The following is a 14,575-nucleotide window of genomic DNA, read 5'->3' on the forward strand; positions in this document are numbered from 1 at the left end:
TATATATATTATATATATATTATATATTTATTATACATATTATAAGATATAAATGAGAAACGGATCACACAGGTCGAGCGTGTCGTGTGATTCGTCGATTTCAATATTTTTCGATTGTTAACGCTATTATTGAATTCTATCGTACCGGGTGCGTGAGGAAAGTGAGCGACTGTACGAGCGCGTGTATTTCATGCCTAATGCCAAAAGGAATTTGCCACCACCGTGACGATTCTTTCGCTATATTTTACTCCAAACAATGCTTTTACGGTCGGATATAGTCAATAGATTATACGCCAGTGGTGGTGTCACTGGTGTCATCCGCCGCGATTAGAGTATTAGCGTCCCAACTGTCGAATGATCTTGATTCATGATCGAGCAGGTACTCGTTTTTGGAGGATACGTTCATTTTCTCCTATCTCGAAGGAGTATCCTCGTATGTATGGTCCAAAGTCGTAACGTCATGAGCCAAAATAGTATTGTACATAAAAAAAAAAAAAAGAAAATCGAACAAAAGAAGAGCCTAGCATAATAATTACCCCGTCGTTGTTTTCTTTCTAATAATGTTATTTACACAAATTATTATATTAACCTATATTATCCTATATATCGTTCAATATATATTATATATATATTGAATATAAAGGAACAAGGAGAAATAAAGAGATTGCTAGCTCGATCCGTTTGCAGCATTAATTATATTCGATATACATCAGATCAACGTAAACTTGATACAATTTTTATAACTGGTAATCGTAATTAATCGCATGATTAAATCGGTCATAATGCCGGGGAACAGCGTCTCGGCCTCTAAATTCTTCGAATGGAACTGAAACACGAAAGATTTACTAATAACTTTGAAAACGATTAACAATACTCTCTCGTTACCTCTTGTAAGATGATGAACAAAATTTTCTCGGCCACCGATGGGAGTTCGATGATCGTAAAACTCGTTTCCTATACCTGCGTTCCCTTCATGCGCTCTATAGTTTCCAAAAAATGGCCCACCATCGTGGTTATTCGCTGACTCAGTTTGATAATTACGATTCGGATAAATATCTTGAAAATTCGGAAAATATGGTTGCTCGGTTACTCTGGGTATTCTTGCCGCTTCGCAAACGACAACGATCGCGAGACACAACTGCAACAGAGAAGACACGCTTCTAACGAATCAAATTTTATCCAAGTCACGAAACTAATATCACACGTGTTACTTACGTAGTATCTCATACTGTATGTCATAGCGACGTCTTAGAACTATCCTACGATCTTCGACAGTTTTACTAAAGAATCTGCTTGTAAACATTCGTTTTATATGCGACATTGGCGAAGAATTTCGACAAACCGTGTAAATAAGAAAGTTGGAAAATTACACCCCCGTACGTTGTCGGTTACAAAAACCGCGCTGTGACTTGCGTAATAGGATTGCCCGTTGTGGCGAACGGGTGTGGAAATAGCAATTCTTCGAAATAATCGGGGATCGATTGGAAAGCTCGCCGCAACTGGCTCGTAATTAATTCCTTACTTAGACCAAGGCGAACATCGATCTGGCGCAATCGAACGGTCTAACAGAAGGCGCAGATATGACGGAACATGTCGTTTACGTTGAATCGCGCAGCTTCTCCCTTTTCCGATGTAATTTATAATAATTAAAGAGGAAATCTGAATACATAGATGCAGTATATAATAGGAGTACAGTAAACTACCATAAAGGGAGATAACAACTTTGACTGCGCCTAATTTGTAATATCGCCGACGAAATTACTAGAAAACGAGTTTCATTGCGTGTAACGAATTCCAAAGTTTGTTTGTCGAAACCCGGTGTCTACCGATCGATAAAGGAGCAAAAGCAGATAATACGCGATTTTAAGAGCAATGATAATGCTATTCGGTTTGCCGTAATAATCGAGGAAACTTTCATGAGAAAATGAGTTTCCACGGGTCGACGGATTAAGATCTCGAGAAAGGCAATCTCAGTACGGGAGATATCCGCAGACTCCCGTAATCCCGTGTTGCAGAAAGGACGTTGGTCTGTTATGAAATTCTAGGTCAGCGTCGTACCGGCGAATGAAAAGGTTGGCAAAGTTTTGCGAAAATTAGACGGCTATCGAAACTTTACGTTTGAAACAGGTCTACATGGTGTAGGGCGAGGGTTTGAGCTTTTAACGAGTTTCAATCGGGTCGTAGTCGAGTTAAGAGCTCTTATTTCGCGATATTGAAGAAGAGTTGCCACTGGGATTACGAAATGGCTGGAAAGGGGAAAGTTGGAGGACGAACGGATAGGGTGAGCACATTCAACAGCAAGATTGATAGTTCCTTCGTTTTTATTGTACAATTTGCGAAACGGATATTTCGCTAAATTACGATTGACTACGCTGAAATTTATGGCAGGTTAAGGCTATCGCGATATGATCGTTTCAATGGGCGAAAAGTTTCTCGGAAACGCCGAATTATCTTCCGATTTTCCGGAACGTTCTCAAAAGACCTAAGCGATCGATCGACTCGATCGTTGCAATCGCACCGTGACATTTGTCCATGAATTTTTCTTAAGGGCAGTACGGTTTTATGGACGATTGGTAAATAGGCTGGGTATGAACGATGGGTTGTGCGAGCTTCACCAAATTGATCTGTGGCGCCGGGATCTGTACCACTTTCGGCTGATGGTACTGAATGGGATACGAAATCTGAGGCTTCTGAATCACTTGGGTAATCGGTAGTTCGTATTTCTTCAAGTACACCTTAGGTGCCTGATACATCAATTTCTGATACATAGGCGCGTAATAGATGGGTTTTTGATAGATTGGCGCATACGAGAACATCGGTTTTTGATAGATCGGGTAAACCACTTTTTGTTGAACGATCGGCTTTACGATTACCGGGGCTGGTTTCACAACGACCGGTGGTGGAGATGGTTTCACGTAGGTGATCATCGGTTTCGGAATGTACTGTATCGGCGCTGGTTGCACGTACGGTTTCACGTAAATTTGCGGTGGCGGCGAGTACGAGATAGGATGCGAGTAAGTCGGAGGGCACGGGTTATAATACGACTCCCTTTTCATAGCCGCTTTGTCTTCCATCATGCCATCCGGCATGTGCATGTGCATGTCCACTGCGGTTTCCGAGCGGACGCTTGACAGCCATATCAGGCACGGTATCTGGAGATCACATAAATATTTTAGAATGTACAAGTACCTCGAAACGTTAGAAACTCGTTTATCATTTCTTTATCCCGTACATGAAAGAACAACTATATACGTGCTATTCTGTTCCTAAATTGAGATGTAACGATCAGTGACTATCACGAAATTGAAAAAGCAGAAAGTGTCGAGGTTTCTTCTGTCTGTTTGCTTACCAGCAATCTGAACATGATTTCAGTGTCGGTTGAACGATCTTCTCGATAAACGTCGGTACTAAAGTCCCGGACAAAACTAAAAGCGCGCTGTGCGTGGCCCCTGGTTTTATAAACTTTTGCTACACTTAAGCAGGGCAAGTTTCTTGCGGACCAAAGACGAATGTGATTCCCTTAAGCGGCGTAAAAAGCGGTCGACAGCCAAGCCTATGACGCAAGTGGTCGCGCCCCGGTATTTCCTGAATAAATTCTGCACCTCGGGCGAACAGCCCTGTTATGTCGCTGTCGTTAGGTTGGCGTTCGTCATTTACCACACCGTCGCCAGTCATTGGCTGGTTTGTGATTCGAGAAAACCGGAGGGCAAGCCTCGTAACACATTGCATCGCTCCGGGTATTGCCTACAGAAATTCGCAAAAAGGTAAAACAGTTTGTTCGGCTGAAATATATCCTACGGTTTTATCCACAGAGTGTATATATATATGTGTCTCCGTTTTCATCATAGTGACAGTAAATTACGTTCGTGATTGATTTGTGATTACGAACTATGTATCGTTCAAGACGCATAATGCCTCGTGAATAGATTCATGGTAGTTAATTACTAATGATTCGAACGCGGAAAGTACTCGCCAGGTTCGTATCGTTAAGACCGATAAAATTACAACGGGGTAGAGATCGTGGTAAAATGGTCGATCTTTACTTACTTTTTCTTACTTAATTCGGGCCAGAGAGTAATTATTTTGTTAGAATCTCAGCAGCAATTAAGTTAAAAGAACTCTCTAGACTAGGAGGTAGTCTCCGGATTGATAAAATCATTGTCATACCTTTACCGACCTGGTTGAGAAATACTGTGAAACAAGAAAAAGCTAACGTATAGAGTTATTTATTTAGGTGGTCAGTGTTACTTCGACCGTACGTTACTTCGTCTAAACTACACGCTTTCGAAACTTTCCAATTGCACCGATGAATCGATGTTCTATCGAAGGGAGAGGAACGATTATAACGATATTACGAAAACAAAAACAATTTATTTAAACAGTACAAAAATAGTTTAATTACAATAACAGTGAGCTATGTACAAGTGTCATAATGTCAAGAAACTAAAATTTTCGATTTGGTGTGCATATATAAATACGTATATATATTTTTTTTCCTAATTGTTTGAACTTTGAAAAAACGACTCTCAAGATCAGTGCTTCCAACCGTGTCCCTTGCTTTGATGATGGAATACGTGTTTGTAGACAGGTACGTGGACCGGGTATGGTTTCGGAACAGGCACCGGGAAGTGCTTTTCAACTGTCACTGGATATGGCCTCTCAACAACGTACGGTACCTGCGCGATATTAACATTCTAGTAATTCCTATATGTTCGAATTGCAATAGCTATGTACGTGTAATGAGGTCAGAGCGTAAGTAATTTCACGTTAAATTTCATGAGAATGAAATTATATTTACATTTCATAACAATAATATATTGGAATAATTAAACAGCGCGGTCATATCTCTAACGATAATTATTCTAACTGTTTTGCGAGGAATAATATTAATATTTGATTTTGTTCCTCATATTCGTACAATGCTCGAGCATTTCTACCAACCATTAAACAATTAAATGTAATATAAAACAAAAAATTTTACGTTTCATCCTACCTTTTTTTCTATTACATAGGGCTCAGGTTTTTCTACTGGAATTTCAACGTGCTTGACTACTTCTACTGGCACTGGATGCGGCACTGGAACTTCGACTTGATACGGTTGCGGAATAGGGACTTTAATTTGTTGCGGAATTGGAACTGGAACTGGATGTGGAATTGGTATAGCGTATTTTTTGTAAATGGGGATTTCCACGGGTTTCGATGTCTCATGATAGGTGGAACTGCCATGATCCTCTTCGTAGGAGGCACATACCAAGGTAATTAAAGCGGCGAATACCTATAATCGATAATCGTGCTTGTTAATTCAGATACAGATACAGATTAAGAAAATAGTAGTTTGATGCTTGACATCTTGACTGTGTAACGAAAATAATTCAATGATGAGATGGTAGCAGGAAAATCGATGATCAGAAACTTACTAGAGTTCTCATGATTTCCACACCAGAGCGAATCCTCAGCAACCTGTCGTGTTAACTCGCCACGATCACTTTGATGCTTTCAAAGTCATGGCCAAGTGCTTATATACCAACGTCACTTTCTCCCTTCTCTTTATTACGTTTACTCTTTCTGCTCGTCGCAGAGTACTATCTCTATGATTGTCTGCACAGATATATCACATTTGTATATGGCTGAATTAAGTTCTTCCTGTTATTTGCATACCATACAATTTTTTCTATTCCAGTTATGGAAGTTTTGGGGGAGAAAAATCGAACTCGTTATATCGAAGATCTAAATTAATCGAGATTGTTGCCTCGTGCGTTTTTATCCGGCCAATTATTAAACGAGCAAGCGGAAGATATTTAAGGAATTTTCAGATACCGATTCCAAGGATAGCGAACGCAGTCACACTTTCGATTTTCATCATTTACGGAAATAACGATACATTGTTCGCGGACAAATAGTTACAGTGAAAGGAAACTCCTTGTCTCGATTAAATTCCGCGATATCGAGTACAGTTGAATATTTATTGATTCCAATCCGTTTCTCTTATCGACAAAGACAGTAAACGATAAATTTTTGGCGATCGCGTTACATTTAAATATAGCAGCCTTTGTAGTAAACAACCGAGAATGAGGTTAGTCAACCAAGACAAATATAACTCGGTCATGGTCTAGTTCGCACGCTTAATAATTTGTAAATTACTGTCGGACGATCGAGTAGCATAGATCGAGATGGTGCACCATGTAATTTACAAAGAACTTTTTTCGTTATAATTTTTACGGAGAGAGTGCGCTTGAGAGGGGAATACGCTTCGTTTCTCCAGGGATTAATCAAAGTACAATTATGTGAATCTTAACGGAGCGGGATTTCTCTAATCCTAGGGCATTAAGATCAGTGTCATACAACACCTGTAACCCAATCATTTATGCCTATATATATATCGTACCTAGGGTAATTGTGTAACGTATCGGATCTCTATCGATCATCTCGGTGCATGTAAATCAAGTAAATCAAACTTTCGAATAGAGCGTCACGTTCTCATCTCTCGACAGCTGCACACGTTTAACTAGCGAGTGAAAACGAGAGTCTAGCAAATTTCATGCATTGCCCATGGCGTAAATTGTAAAAGGGCGTAAAATAGAATAGAGATATTTATTAGTAATACAAATTGCTATGAGAAGGAGGCAACTACCTGGGGTGTGGTCATGGGAGAGAAGCTGCCTGGAAGATTCGAATTGTACACGATATTCTCTGTATCAGCGAGCGGAATAGTGAAAGTGTATCCCAAGTAAAAGTGGTTTTGCACCGCGATGTAGGAACGCGTCTGTTGTCGGGCTCATTATGGCGAATCAAGATCGCACAGAATTCCTATCGGTGACTGGTTGGTTTCTAGTAGATTCGTAACACCGGATGACGAAGAAACGAAACTTATGGTTACGTGTTTCCTTTTTATTCTTTGTGTAGCCGCGAACAGGAAGAGACGAACGAACTATCGCTTTACCGAGATCGCTACCTGCGAGATCGTTGCTGCAGTTCAACTTCATTGCTGTACATTTAACAGGCCGATTCGATCGACAGGAATTAAACAAAAAAGAAATGGTATTTTTCAAATAGGCTTTATTAACAAGCACGCATTAATCGATAGAAAAGGAAAACTTAACAAGTGTATAAAATTCGTAACAAAAATATTGGCAACGTTAACATTAGTGTTGAGATCCGAATATCGTGTCTCTTTTTCTTGACATTTGTTTCACAGTAATCCAAACGATGAACAGTATGTTCGTTGAATTAAATAAGTTTAGATATCAGGTGACAAGAAGCTCTCCCGTAAAACGATCAGTCGCAGGAAGAACAATTCCCAAGTGTTCAGTAGCGAGCGAATCAGTCTAGTGCCATCCTTTGCCCTTTGAAGTGTAATGGAATACGTGCTTGTAAACTGGCACATGAACTGGATACGGCTTTGCGACTGGAATGGGAAATTTCTTTTCGACGTACACTGGATACGGCTTCTCCACCACAAAAGGTACCTAGATGGACACGATTACATATGATATAGTGACACGTGATACAGTTATTGCGATACGAAGTTTTACAACGATGACTTCACCATTGTTCGATAATTAGGTACTTTTACTTACGTGTTTTTCTACGATAACAGGCTCTGGCTTTTCGATAGGGATTTCGACGTGTTTCACAACTTCCACTGGATAGGGGTGTGGAATTTCAACGGGAACTTGTTGAGGTTGAGGAATTGGTATTTCTATCTTTTGAGGAATTTCGACTGGTACAGGATGAGGGATTGGAATTGCTGTAATTACACAACGAGCAAATATTATTGTACCTCGAAAGATTCTTAGGTTTTTATATGTGTATAGATATTTACCATATTTTTTGTAAATTGGGATTTCTACTGGCTTCGTCTTTTCCTCGTAGGTGGAGCTTCCATGGTCTTCTTCGATGTGACCCGCAGAAACGATACCGGCGATCACCGCCAGACCAAATAGAGCAATCTACAAACATTCGATTGATAATCATCGATCCTGAGTATCGATACGTTACATCTTATAATCTCCGTTCTCGTTCAGCCGTTAGTCAAAGAACATATCAGGTAATTCATTTTTCTGTTGGCGATACATCTACGTTTTCGATCAATTTGAGGAAATTACTATTACATAATTCATCTATCATCTTTCAAGTTTTTATGCAGTTGCTGTATAAATCTTACAATTTGGTTCATAGTTGTAGGTTTCCCGAAAAGGTGTTTATCGTTAAAGCACAAAACGTTGAGTGTCTACGGCAATGGAATACCGAGCTTATATACTAACATCGATTCCACCACCTTTCACTGATTTCATGCACTACAGTTCCGACCCTTTCCAGGATATATCAAACTACATCTTACCATCGACCAACCTTCGCAACTCTATACACCACCAATGAGTATGAAAGGTTCTTGTTTTATTTTTCACGCGGCTCATTGACCGTTCTCCGTCTATGACTGGCCGGAAGTTAAGATTACGTGTATTTACGGACGCGGGAAGTACACAGCGTAAAAGTATCCCATCGTTGGTATTACGCTTTCTTTTTAATGGATAATATTGCGCTTGAATGAAAAAAGCGTGTCGGTAGTTTTTTTACAAGCAAATATTTATACATTATAACTGTCAACGATGAAACAAAGTATCATAATCCCGACTCGAAGATTTACAAACTGGGCAAGCAATATTTATTAGTAATTACAATTCGAATAGAATCAGCATTAGAAACACGCAAATTAAGCACCTGAATGTAGAAAAATCGTATCTGATGACTTGCGGCGCAACGTTCGGTGAAGCGGAAAATCAAACCCGACTCCCGATGCAACCGCAAGACGGTCGCTACACTTACCGGAAGCGAATGCCTGATGCGATCAAGAAAATTTCCAGAGATGATTCGAATGGGCTCGATGAGCTACGTGGAGAGAACGCTTCATTATGTATTTAAGATGAAATATTTGAAACGGTTGTCGCGATGAAGCTCGTTAAATATTTATAGGCATAAATTATACTCGTTTTCTTGGAGCGATCTAGCCTGTGCCATGTTGTTCAAAATTCGATTTCTTTTTTTATGTCAATCGACAAATCTGAAATATACCGGAAGTGAAGGTGAGGAACGATCTCTTGTACAAAGGCACTCGAAGCAGATCAAAGTTTTCGGACCGACAAAATGAAAGTCCAAACGCGTTCGCTATGTGAAAGGAATCTTAGTGAAAAAACCGATCGGACACGCCGATCTTTGTTCCTGTAAAAGTAAATTTCTGTTTTATCATAGAGTCGAGATAGGCAGATCAGAAAGAGGCGGGAGCAGAAAGTGTGTCTGTTGCTCTCTTCGTTTTATACTTTTCGCTACGCCCAAGAGAAATGCCAAAACATTTTCAATTCGCTTTTCGTTGCAATCGTTAATGTCTCATCGTTCGACGTGCATATTAAACACGTATATTAATCCCAGATTCATAGGGATAAGAGGGATTAAGATATAATTGCAATCACGGTATGAATTTAATACGAATGCGTGTCATATATAATACGATGATATCTCTATATGAGAGATAGTGTACCAATGTGCTGTCATTTCACGGTGGAAAGTTTGTCTCGGATTTCGGTTGGATTTACGAGTGTATACTGCTTCCTCTGTGCAAATTTCCGTCGTCCCAAATATAGATACAGCGTTCGCATTAAACTCGGAAGTTACAATTTGCTTCTCGTCTTATTAAATTTGTTCGACGAAATTAATTACGTCGGGGTAAAATCTTCTCGAAAGCGAAAGCGATACGACCAGCCTTTTAACGGTTTGATTTATTTGTTTATTTATCACGAACACGGATGCTGTTTTAAGCGGAGCGCAATCTCATTAATGAGTGTGGCACGCGATGCATGTCACATCAAATGTCGAACCTACGCTGTCGATTGCTTGAACAGATCCCATGTACGCAGGAACGAGGTTTGCCATAGAAATCCAATGGCGTTCAAAGTTCAAACACGATTCAAGAACACTCAACCTCTCCGAAGAAGCGAAAGTAGCATTTCTACCCGTTTTTGTTCCAATTTATCTATTAAAAGTCGAAGAGTCGTTTAGTCTGCTCAGCAGGTGTGCTTGAGGAGGAAAGCTTGTGCGTTCAACCCTTTCTCATATTTTTCTGTTTCTCTTACATGGAAAGTACGCTGGAGTCCGTACTGACGACTATATAGCTCAAGGTAAACGTTCGATCATTTCCCAGATCGCGGACAAGTAACATTGTCAATGTTTTTCCTTTGGATCTAAGACGTTGTTCCAACCAAAAAGCGTTCGTTTAACAGACATGATCGACCGTTCGTTACATAAGACAAGACAGCGATTTCTCTTTGATTAGAAATTTGAAGGACAGTAGAATGTTTGATATACAATAGAAGCGTGTCTATGCTTCTTAAAAAGCGTTACGCATAGACGATATTTTACTTTTACCGAGGGACCTTTTCCTGTAGCAACTATTTCTTTCACTGTTTCTTTTGATCTTGTTTCTAACGTTAAATAGCTACAATGAATTATGCTCGTTATTGACTACCGGAAGAGATGGTTGAGAGAGGTGTACGCGAAAGGAATCGTGAGAGGAAGTCCTGCACTTTTTTCTATACTTCTATGCAGCTAATTAAGTCTACCGTTTCCGAATATTTTTTCAGAGTAATTTAATCGATTGTTACAAGCGAGTAATGAGAATCATAATAAAGTAGCATCGTGCTTAGATGTATAAAGAACAGCAAAGTATAAGTATATATATATATAAATATAAAATTTAAATCTTCAAATTGTCTCGACATCGAGGAATTATTAACGAATTCTTTTTGCTTTCCCGGATATTAAACTTTCTTCCGAATAATCTTTTTATGTCATTCCTCCGCCTCTTCTGTTGCATCGTACAAATAAAATCCAACTTGATTATTCGTAAAAATGGAAATGTCAGCCAGGATATATTAACGAGTTTCTACAGAAGAGGTCAATAATCTCCTACAGTACAGTTTCTCATACCTACACGATGTATTTTAGCAGCTGTACTCCCTTCTTTTACAATCTCCTGATTGCCAAGATCAACAGAACGGTAGATCATTTTATGCTTTACTTTCGCCTTAGTTTTCTTCCGCATCGCGGTTTTTCTTCCAACATTCTTTTTCAGCTCTTTTTATCGTGACCACGTTACTATGCTAATGCACCTTTGTCAGATAGAAGGACGATGCGCTCGTTCGTTACAAGTAGTCCGACGGTTAGATCATTATGAGTTATGATCTTCCTCTTAATGTCAACTTTGCGTTATTCCGCGTTCAAGGGACTGTAAGAAAAAAAGAAAAGGAGAGTGAAAGTCTTCTTCGAATTTACTTTCTCATTTTTCGGTAAAACTTTATCATCTGACATCTAAGAATTTCGTACATTTTCTTTTTGCCAATTCTTTCTGTGCCGCCGCAGTCGAATTTACGAAGGTCAATGACAGAGGAAGACGATTATTATGATGGCTTTCGCTACAAATGCCTCGGACGTACCACATTCTCCTTTCTCCTCCGTGCCTTCCATCTTCATTGTGAAACGCAGACCAATAATTGTAACATTCCGTTAACGTAATATCACGTAAATCTTTCTGTATCTGTTCTTATAGACGAAAAGAACAGCCTAGACGATTCGATATGGTTCTTATACAATTTAATTGACAACGTTGAAGAGTAAAATAAAATAGCTTAGCTAATAAATAAGTTGAACAATAGAATAAATAATTTAAAAAACGAGAATTAGCTTTACCGCCTAACAGGTGTAAATAAGTGTGGACGATGCATTTGTAATTAATATAATTACATTTATTAATAAATAATTTTAACGTACGAAACTATCAAGTACGATGTATAACAAAACAATATAAATATAAAACAGATAGAAACTGTAATTTCAACGACGCACTCCTGCCGCAACGATTAAAACAAGAACAATCAACAACGCCAATTTCACAGGCTTAATGGCTCTTGGAGCTGTGCACTACTGTTTTGTAAATTGGAATCTTAATTGGAATAGGCTTCGCCACTGGAACAGGAATATGTTTCACTATAGTGAATGGAACAGGCTTCTCAATTTTCACTGGAATGATTTTTTCGACGGGCGTGGGTACTTTCTTCTCCACCTTAGAAAATACTTGCTTTTCCACCTAAAATAAACGAATAATATTTTGATGAGTTAAATATTTAAAAGACATTTCGAGGAATGATAAAATTTTAATCGAGAGTATTTACCGGATACGGAACAGGTTTCTGTACGAACACTGGAACTGGATAACTCTGTGGAATTTGTTGAACCTGCAGGTGAGGTATCAGCAAAGGAACCTTCTTAGGGACTGGTATTCCTATTGCAATTAAACCAAATGTAATGCGAATTTCTATGTTTAATTGATACTAATTCACATACCAATTGTTTTCACAGAGGGTATGAAGTGTCCACCTCCTCCGTGACCTCCTAGGCTGATCTCGTGCTCTGATCCACCTGACATAAAATAAAACATGATCTCGTCGTTTATACGGTGTTAAAGTGTAGCCCTTTTACTAGTAATAATATTTATAACGTTTACGAATGATACCGAACCTAATTCACCTAAATCTAGACCAATTTCTTCTTCGCCGTGACCCACGGCAATTTCCCCCAAACTTAATCCATGATCGCCGAATCCTAGTTCTCCAGCGCAACAGGAGGAAACGATCGTTAAAATTACGATCTGCAAAAGATAAATCTTGTACGAGTCTACTAGCACAGAAGAACATTGTCGATTCAATTACGTTTGAACCACGTGACACTTTCGTTATTGATTACTAGCATAAGTATCTATATACATGTCACATTAAATTGACGTACGATTTTTTCCATGTCTCCTTGTTCAGTGTATACGAGTACGTGTTGAATAAAAGACCAACTCAAGAGAAATTCTTAGCGTAGACACTTTATATACTGTTCTGCAAGGGACAAGTAACCCCACTATCACGCGAAATTCTATTCGACACCTTCACTATCGGGTTACATTTCTCTATCCCTGCAAACACCGTATATTCTTGATGAAACGGTTACGTAATACAGGATTTCCATCCTGTGCTAACCCGGACAACGCGCTGCTTTAGTTCGATGCAATTCCTCAGTCTCATTAACTGACTTAATTGCGTATCTTTCTACCACTCATTTGAATGCGCTTGAAATCAAAACACCACGGTCAAACATATATGCAATCACGGAATACTTCCTGCTTCCTACTTCCTGATAGCGATTAGACGCCTGATACATTAATTATACTTGAAATATGCCGAGGGATGCTAAAATATTTCAGATATTAATCATAAAAGTAAAACGTAAAGCCAGGATGAGAGAAATGAACATTGGATGGCACGAAGATGCGTGAATGATAAAAGATCGATAATGATACGTATACTTCTATCTTATATTTCGATATTGTACGTACATTGTACAGTGTATCCCACGAACATTAAAATATCTGAACATCTTCGTTATTTCCAACAAGACGCGAAAATGTTAGCAATGAAAGTCGTAGGATTTAAAAAAATACATGATATGGCAATAATGATTTTTCGACAGGTGGATGCGTAGTGGGGATATACAGATAATTTTTTCTTCTTTCAATGGGATGTTTAACTTTCTATGCTTTTTTTCGAAAGAATCGCGAATTTCGAATGTAAAAGTATTCGGATACATATATTCCAAAATTTACCGTTTCTGAGATATTCGACCTTGCTCGTTCTATTATTTTCGTTATGTAAATTGTTCCAAGTGTCAACCATGTGCATCGATAGAACGTTGTAATCTTTGAACCGTTGCACTCCTTACTCCTTTTATCGTTCCAGTCTATCGTAACACACACAACAATAATCCGCTGCACATGGTCGACACTTTGAATGACGAAAGTAATAGCATGAACAAAGTCAAATATCTCAGAAATGGTAGGTTTCAGGATAAACGTACCGCAGCACTTTTATCCCGAGGATTCGCTATGCTATCAAAATCAAGCATGAAAAATTAAACATCCTACTTTGAATAAACAAAATTCATCTTCGCTACCCCACTATTTGTTAAGTAGCCATTATTACCATATTATGTATTTCTTTGAATCCAACGACAGTTTGCGGAATATTACAAAATCACGTAATTATTCATAGGTTTATGACTGAAAAGATTAATCGCAATCGCGTAATTTATTTAGGAATGTCTTTTTCACTATGCTAGCTATTAATACATAGACGTGATATCGCTTGTTTAATTTTATGATTACCTATCGATTGTCTCAAGTACAGAGGAAAGCCATAACCATGCTACTTCCTCTAAATTTCGTTTAACCAGATATAAGGTAATAACCAGGTAAAGACCACTCATTTGTAACCTTGCTGGACTTCCTCTATCTTTGTAGTTCATTTGCTGATCAAGTGCTCTTTTCCATCCTGAACTAGTGGATATATATGTACATTCACTTTCCATAGAATCTGTAGCTGATGCATCGAAAATACTAGTGAAAGTTTTGATTATGATCTCGAGTGCGTTAAAGTACAATGACCGCATCTATCTACAACGTAAAAATTCGTTCCGTCTAATCCTA

At 38.8% G+C, this 14,575-nt stretch overlaps 5 protein-coding genes across 6 annotated transcripts; all 5 read right to left on the reverse strand.

The window, feature by feature from the left end:
* Nucleotides 1-676: 676 nt before the first annotated feature.
* LOC132906292 (uncharacterized) lies at nt 677-1,969 on the reverse strand. The gene is made up of 3 exons (XM_060958345.1): nt 1,216-1,969; nt 886-1,138; nt 677-826 (listed from the first exon to the last, which is right to left on the reverse strand). Exons 1-3 carry the CDS (start codon nt 1,237-1,239, stop codon nt 738-740), a joined length of 366 nt encoding a protein of 121 aa, XP_060814328.1. The 5' UTR covers nt 1,240-1,969; the 3' UTR covers nt 677-737.
* Nucleotides 1,970-2,411: 442 nt separating this feature from the next.
* Nucleotides 2,412-3,421, reverse strand: LOC132906287 (uncharacterized). Its single transcript, XM_060958341.1, has 2 exons — nt 3,350-3,421; nt 2,412-3,152 (listed from the first exon to the last, which is right to left on the reverse strand). The coding sequence occupies exons 1-2, from the start codon at nt 3,362-3,364 to the stop codon at nt 2,544-2,546; spliced, it is 624 nt and encodes a 207-aa protein (XP_060814324.1). The 5' UTR covers nt 3,365-3,421; the 3' UTR covers nt 2,412-2,543.
* A 207-nt stretch (nt 3,422-3,628) lies between these two features.
* Nucleotides 3,629-5,582, reverse strand: LOC132906291 (mantle protein-like). The gene is made up of 3 exons (XM_060958344.1): nt 5,418-5,582; nt 4,994-5,275; nt 3,629-4,676 (listed from the first exon to the last, which is right to left on the reverse strand). Exons 1-3 carry the CDS (start codon nt 5,427-5,429, stop codon nt 4,533-4,535), a joined length of 438 nt encoding a protein of 145 aa, XP_060814327.1. The 5' UTR covers nt 5,430-5,582; the 3' UTR covers nt 3,629-4,532.
* A 25-nt stretch (nt 5,583-5,607) lies between these two features.
* Nucleotides 5,608-8,361, reverse strand: LOC132906294 (MAGE-like protein 2). The gene is made up of 4 exons (XM_060958348.1): nt 8,165-8,361; nt 7,823-7,949; nt 7,578-7,747; nt 5,608-7,466 (listed from the first exon to the last, which is right to left on the reverse strand). Exons 1-4 carry the CDS (start codon nt 8,174-8,176, stop codon nt 7,326-7,328), a joined length of 450 nt encoding a protein of 149 aa, XP_060814331.1. The 5' UTR covers nt 8,177-8,361; the 3' UTR covers nt 5,608-7,325.
* A 2,941-nt stretch (nt 8,362-11,302) lies between these two features.
* LOC132905915 (uncharacterized) lies at nt 11,303-13,322 on the reverse strand. 2 transcript variants are annotated; one of them, XM_060957657.1, is made up of 5 exons: nt 12,835-13,322; nt 12,577-12,697; nt 12,394-12,468; nt 12,222-12,331; nt 11,303-12,136 (listed from the first exon to the last, which is right to left on the reverse strand). In XM_060957657.1, exons 1-5 carry the CDS (start codon nt 12,844-12,846, stop codon nt 11,948-11,950), a joined length of 507 nt encoding a protein of 168 aa, XP_060813640.1. In that variant the 5' UTR covers nt 12,847-13,322; the 3' UTR covers nt 11,303-11,947. The 2 variants fall into 2 exon arrangements, with proteins under 2 accessions (XP_060813640.1, XP_060813639.1); XM_060957656.1 differs by having other exon boundaries at nt 12,568-12,697.
* Nucleotides 13,323-14,575: the final 1,253 nt, after the last annotated feature.

Source organism: Bombus pascuorum, chromosome 4, assembly GCF_905332965.1.
Source record: "Bombus pascuorum chromosome 4, iyBomPasc1.1, whole genome shotgun sequence".
NCBI lineage: Eukaryota > Metazoa > Arthropoda > Insecta > Hymenoptera > Apidae > Bombus > Bombus pascuorum.

What these genes read in the sequence shown, in the direction of transcription:
- LOC132906292 (XM_060958345.1), bottom strand. Translation starts at nt 1,239, where the DNA reads ATGACATACAGTATGAGATACTAC. An exon ending in CATACAGTATGAGATACTAC is followed by an intron (nt 1,139 to 1,215) that starts GTAAGTAACACG and finishes TCTCTGTTGCAG; the next exon opens with TTGTGTCTCGCGATCGTTGT. An exon ending in TGTTCATCATCTTACAAGAG is followed by an intron (nt 827 to 885) that starts GTAACGAGAGAG and finishes TTCGTGTTTCAG; the next exon opens with TTCCATTCGAAGAATTTAGA.
- LOC132906291 (XM_060958344.1), bottom strand. An exon ending in CCTATGTAATAGAAAAAAAG is followed by an intron (nt 4,677 to 4,993) that starts GTAGGATGAAAC and finishes AATATCGCGCAG; the next exon opens with GTACCGTACGTTGTTGAGAG.
- LOC132905915 (XM_060957656.1), bottom strand. An exon ending in TCTAGATTTAGGTGAATTAG is followed by an intron (nt 12,469 to 12,567) that starts GTTCGGTATCAT and finishes ATTTTATGTCAG; the next exon opens with GTGGATCAGAGCACGAGATC. An exon ending in AGAAACCTGTTCCGTATCCG is followed by an intron (nt 12,137 to 12,221) that starts GTAAATACTCTC and finishes CGTTTATTTTAG; the next exon opens with GTGGAAAAGCAAGTATTTTC.
- LOC132906294 (XM_060958348.1), bottom strand. An exon ending in CCCAATTTACAAAAAATATG is followed by an intron (nt 7,748 to 7,822) that starts GTAAATATCTAT and finishes GTGTAATTACAG; the next exon opens with CAATTCCAATCCCTCATCCT. An exon ending in CTGTTATCGTAGAAAAACAC is followed by an intron (nt 7,467 to 7,577) that starts GTAAGTAAAAGT and finishes GTGTCCATCTAG; the next exon opens with GTACCTTTTGTGGTGGAGAA.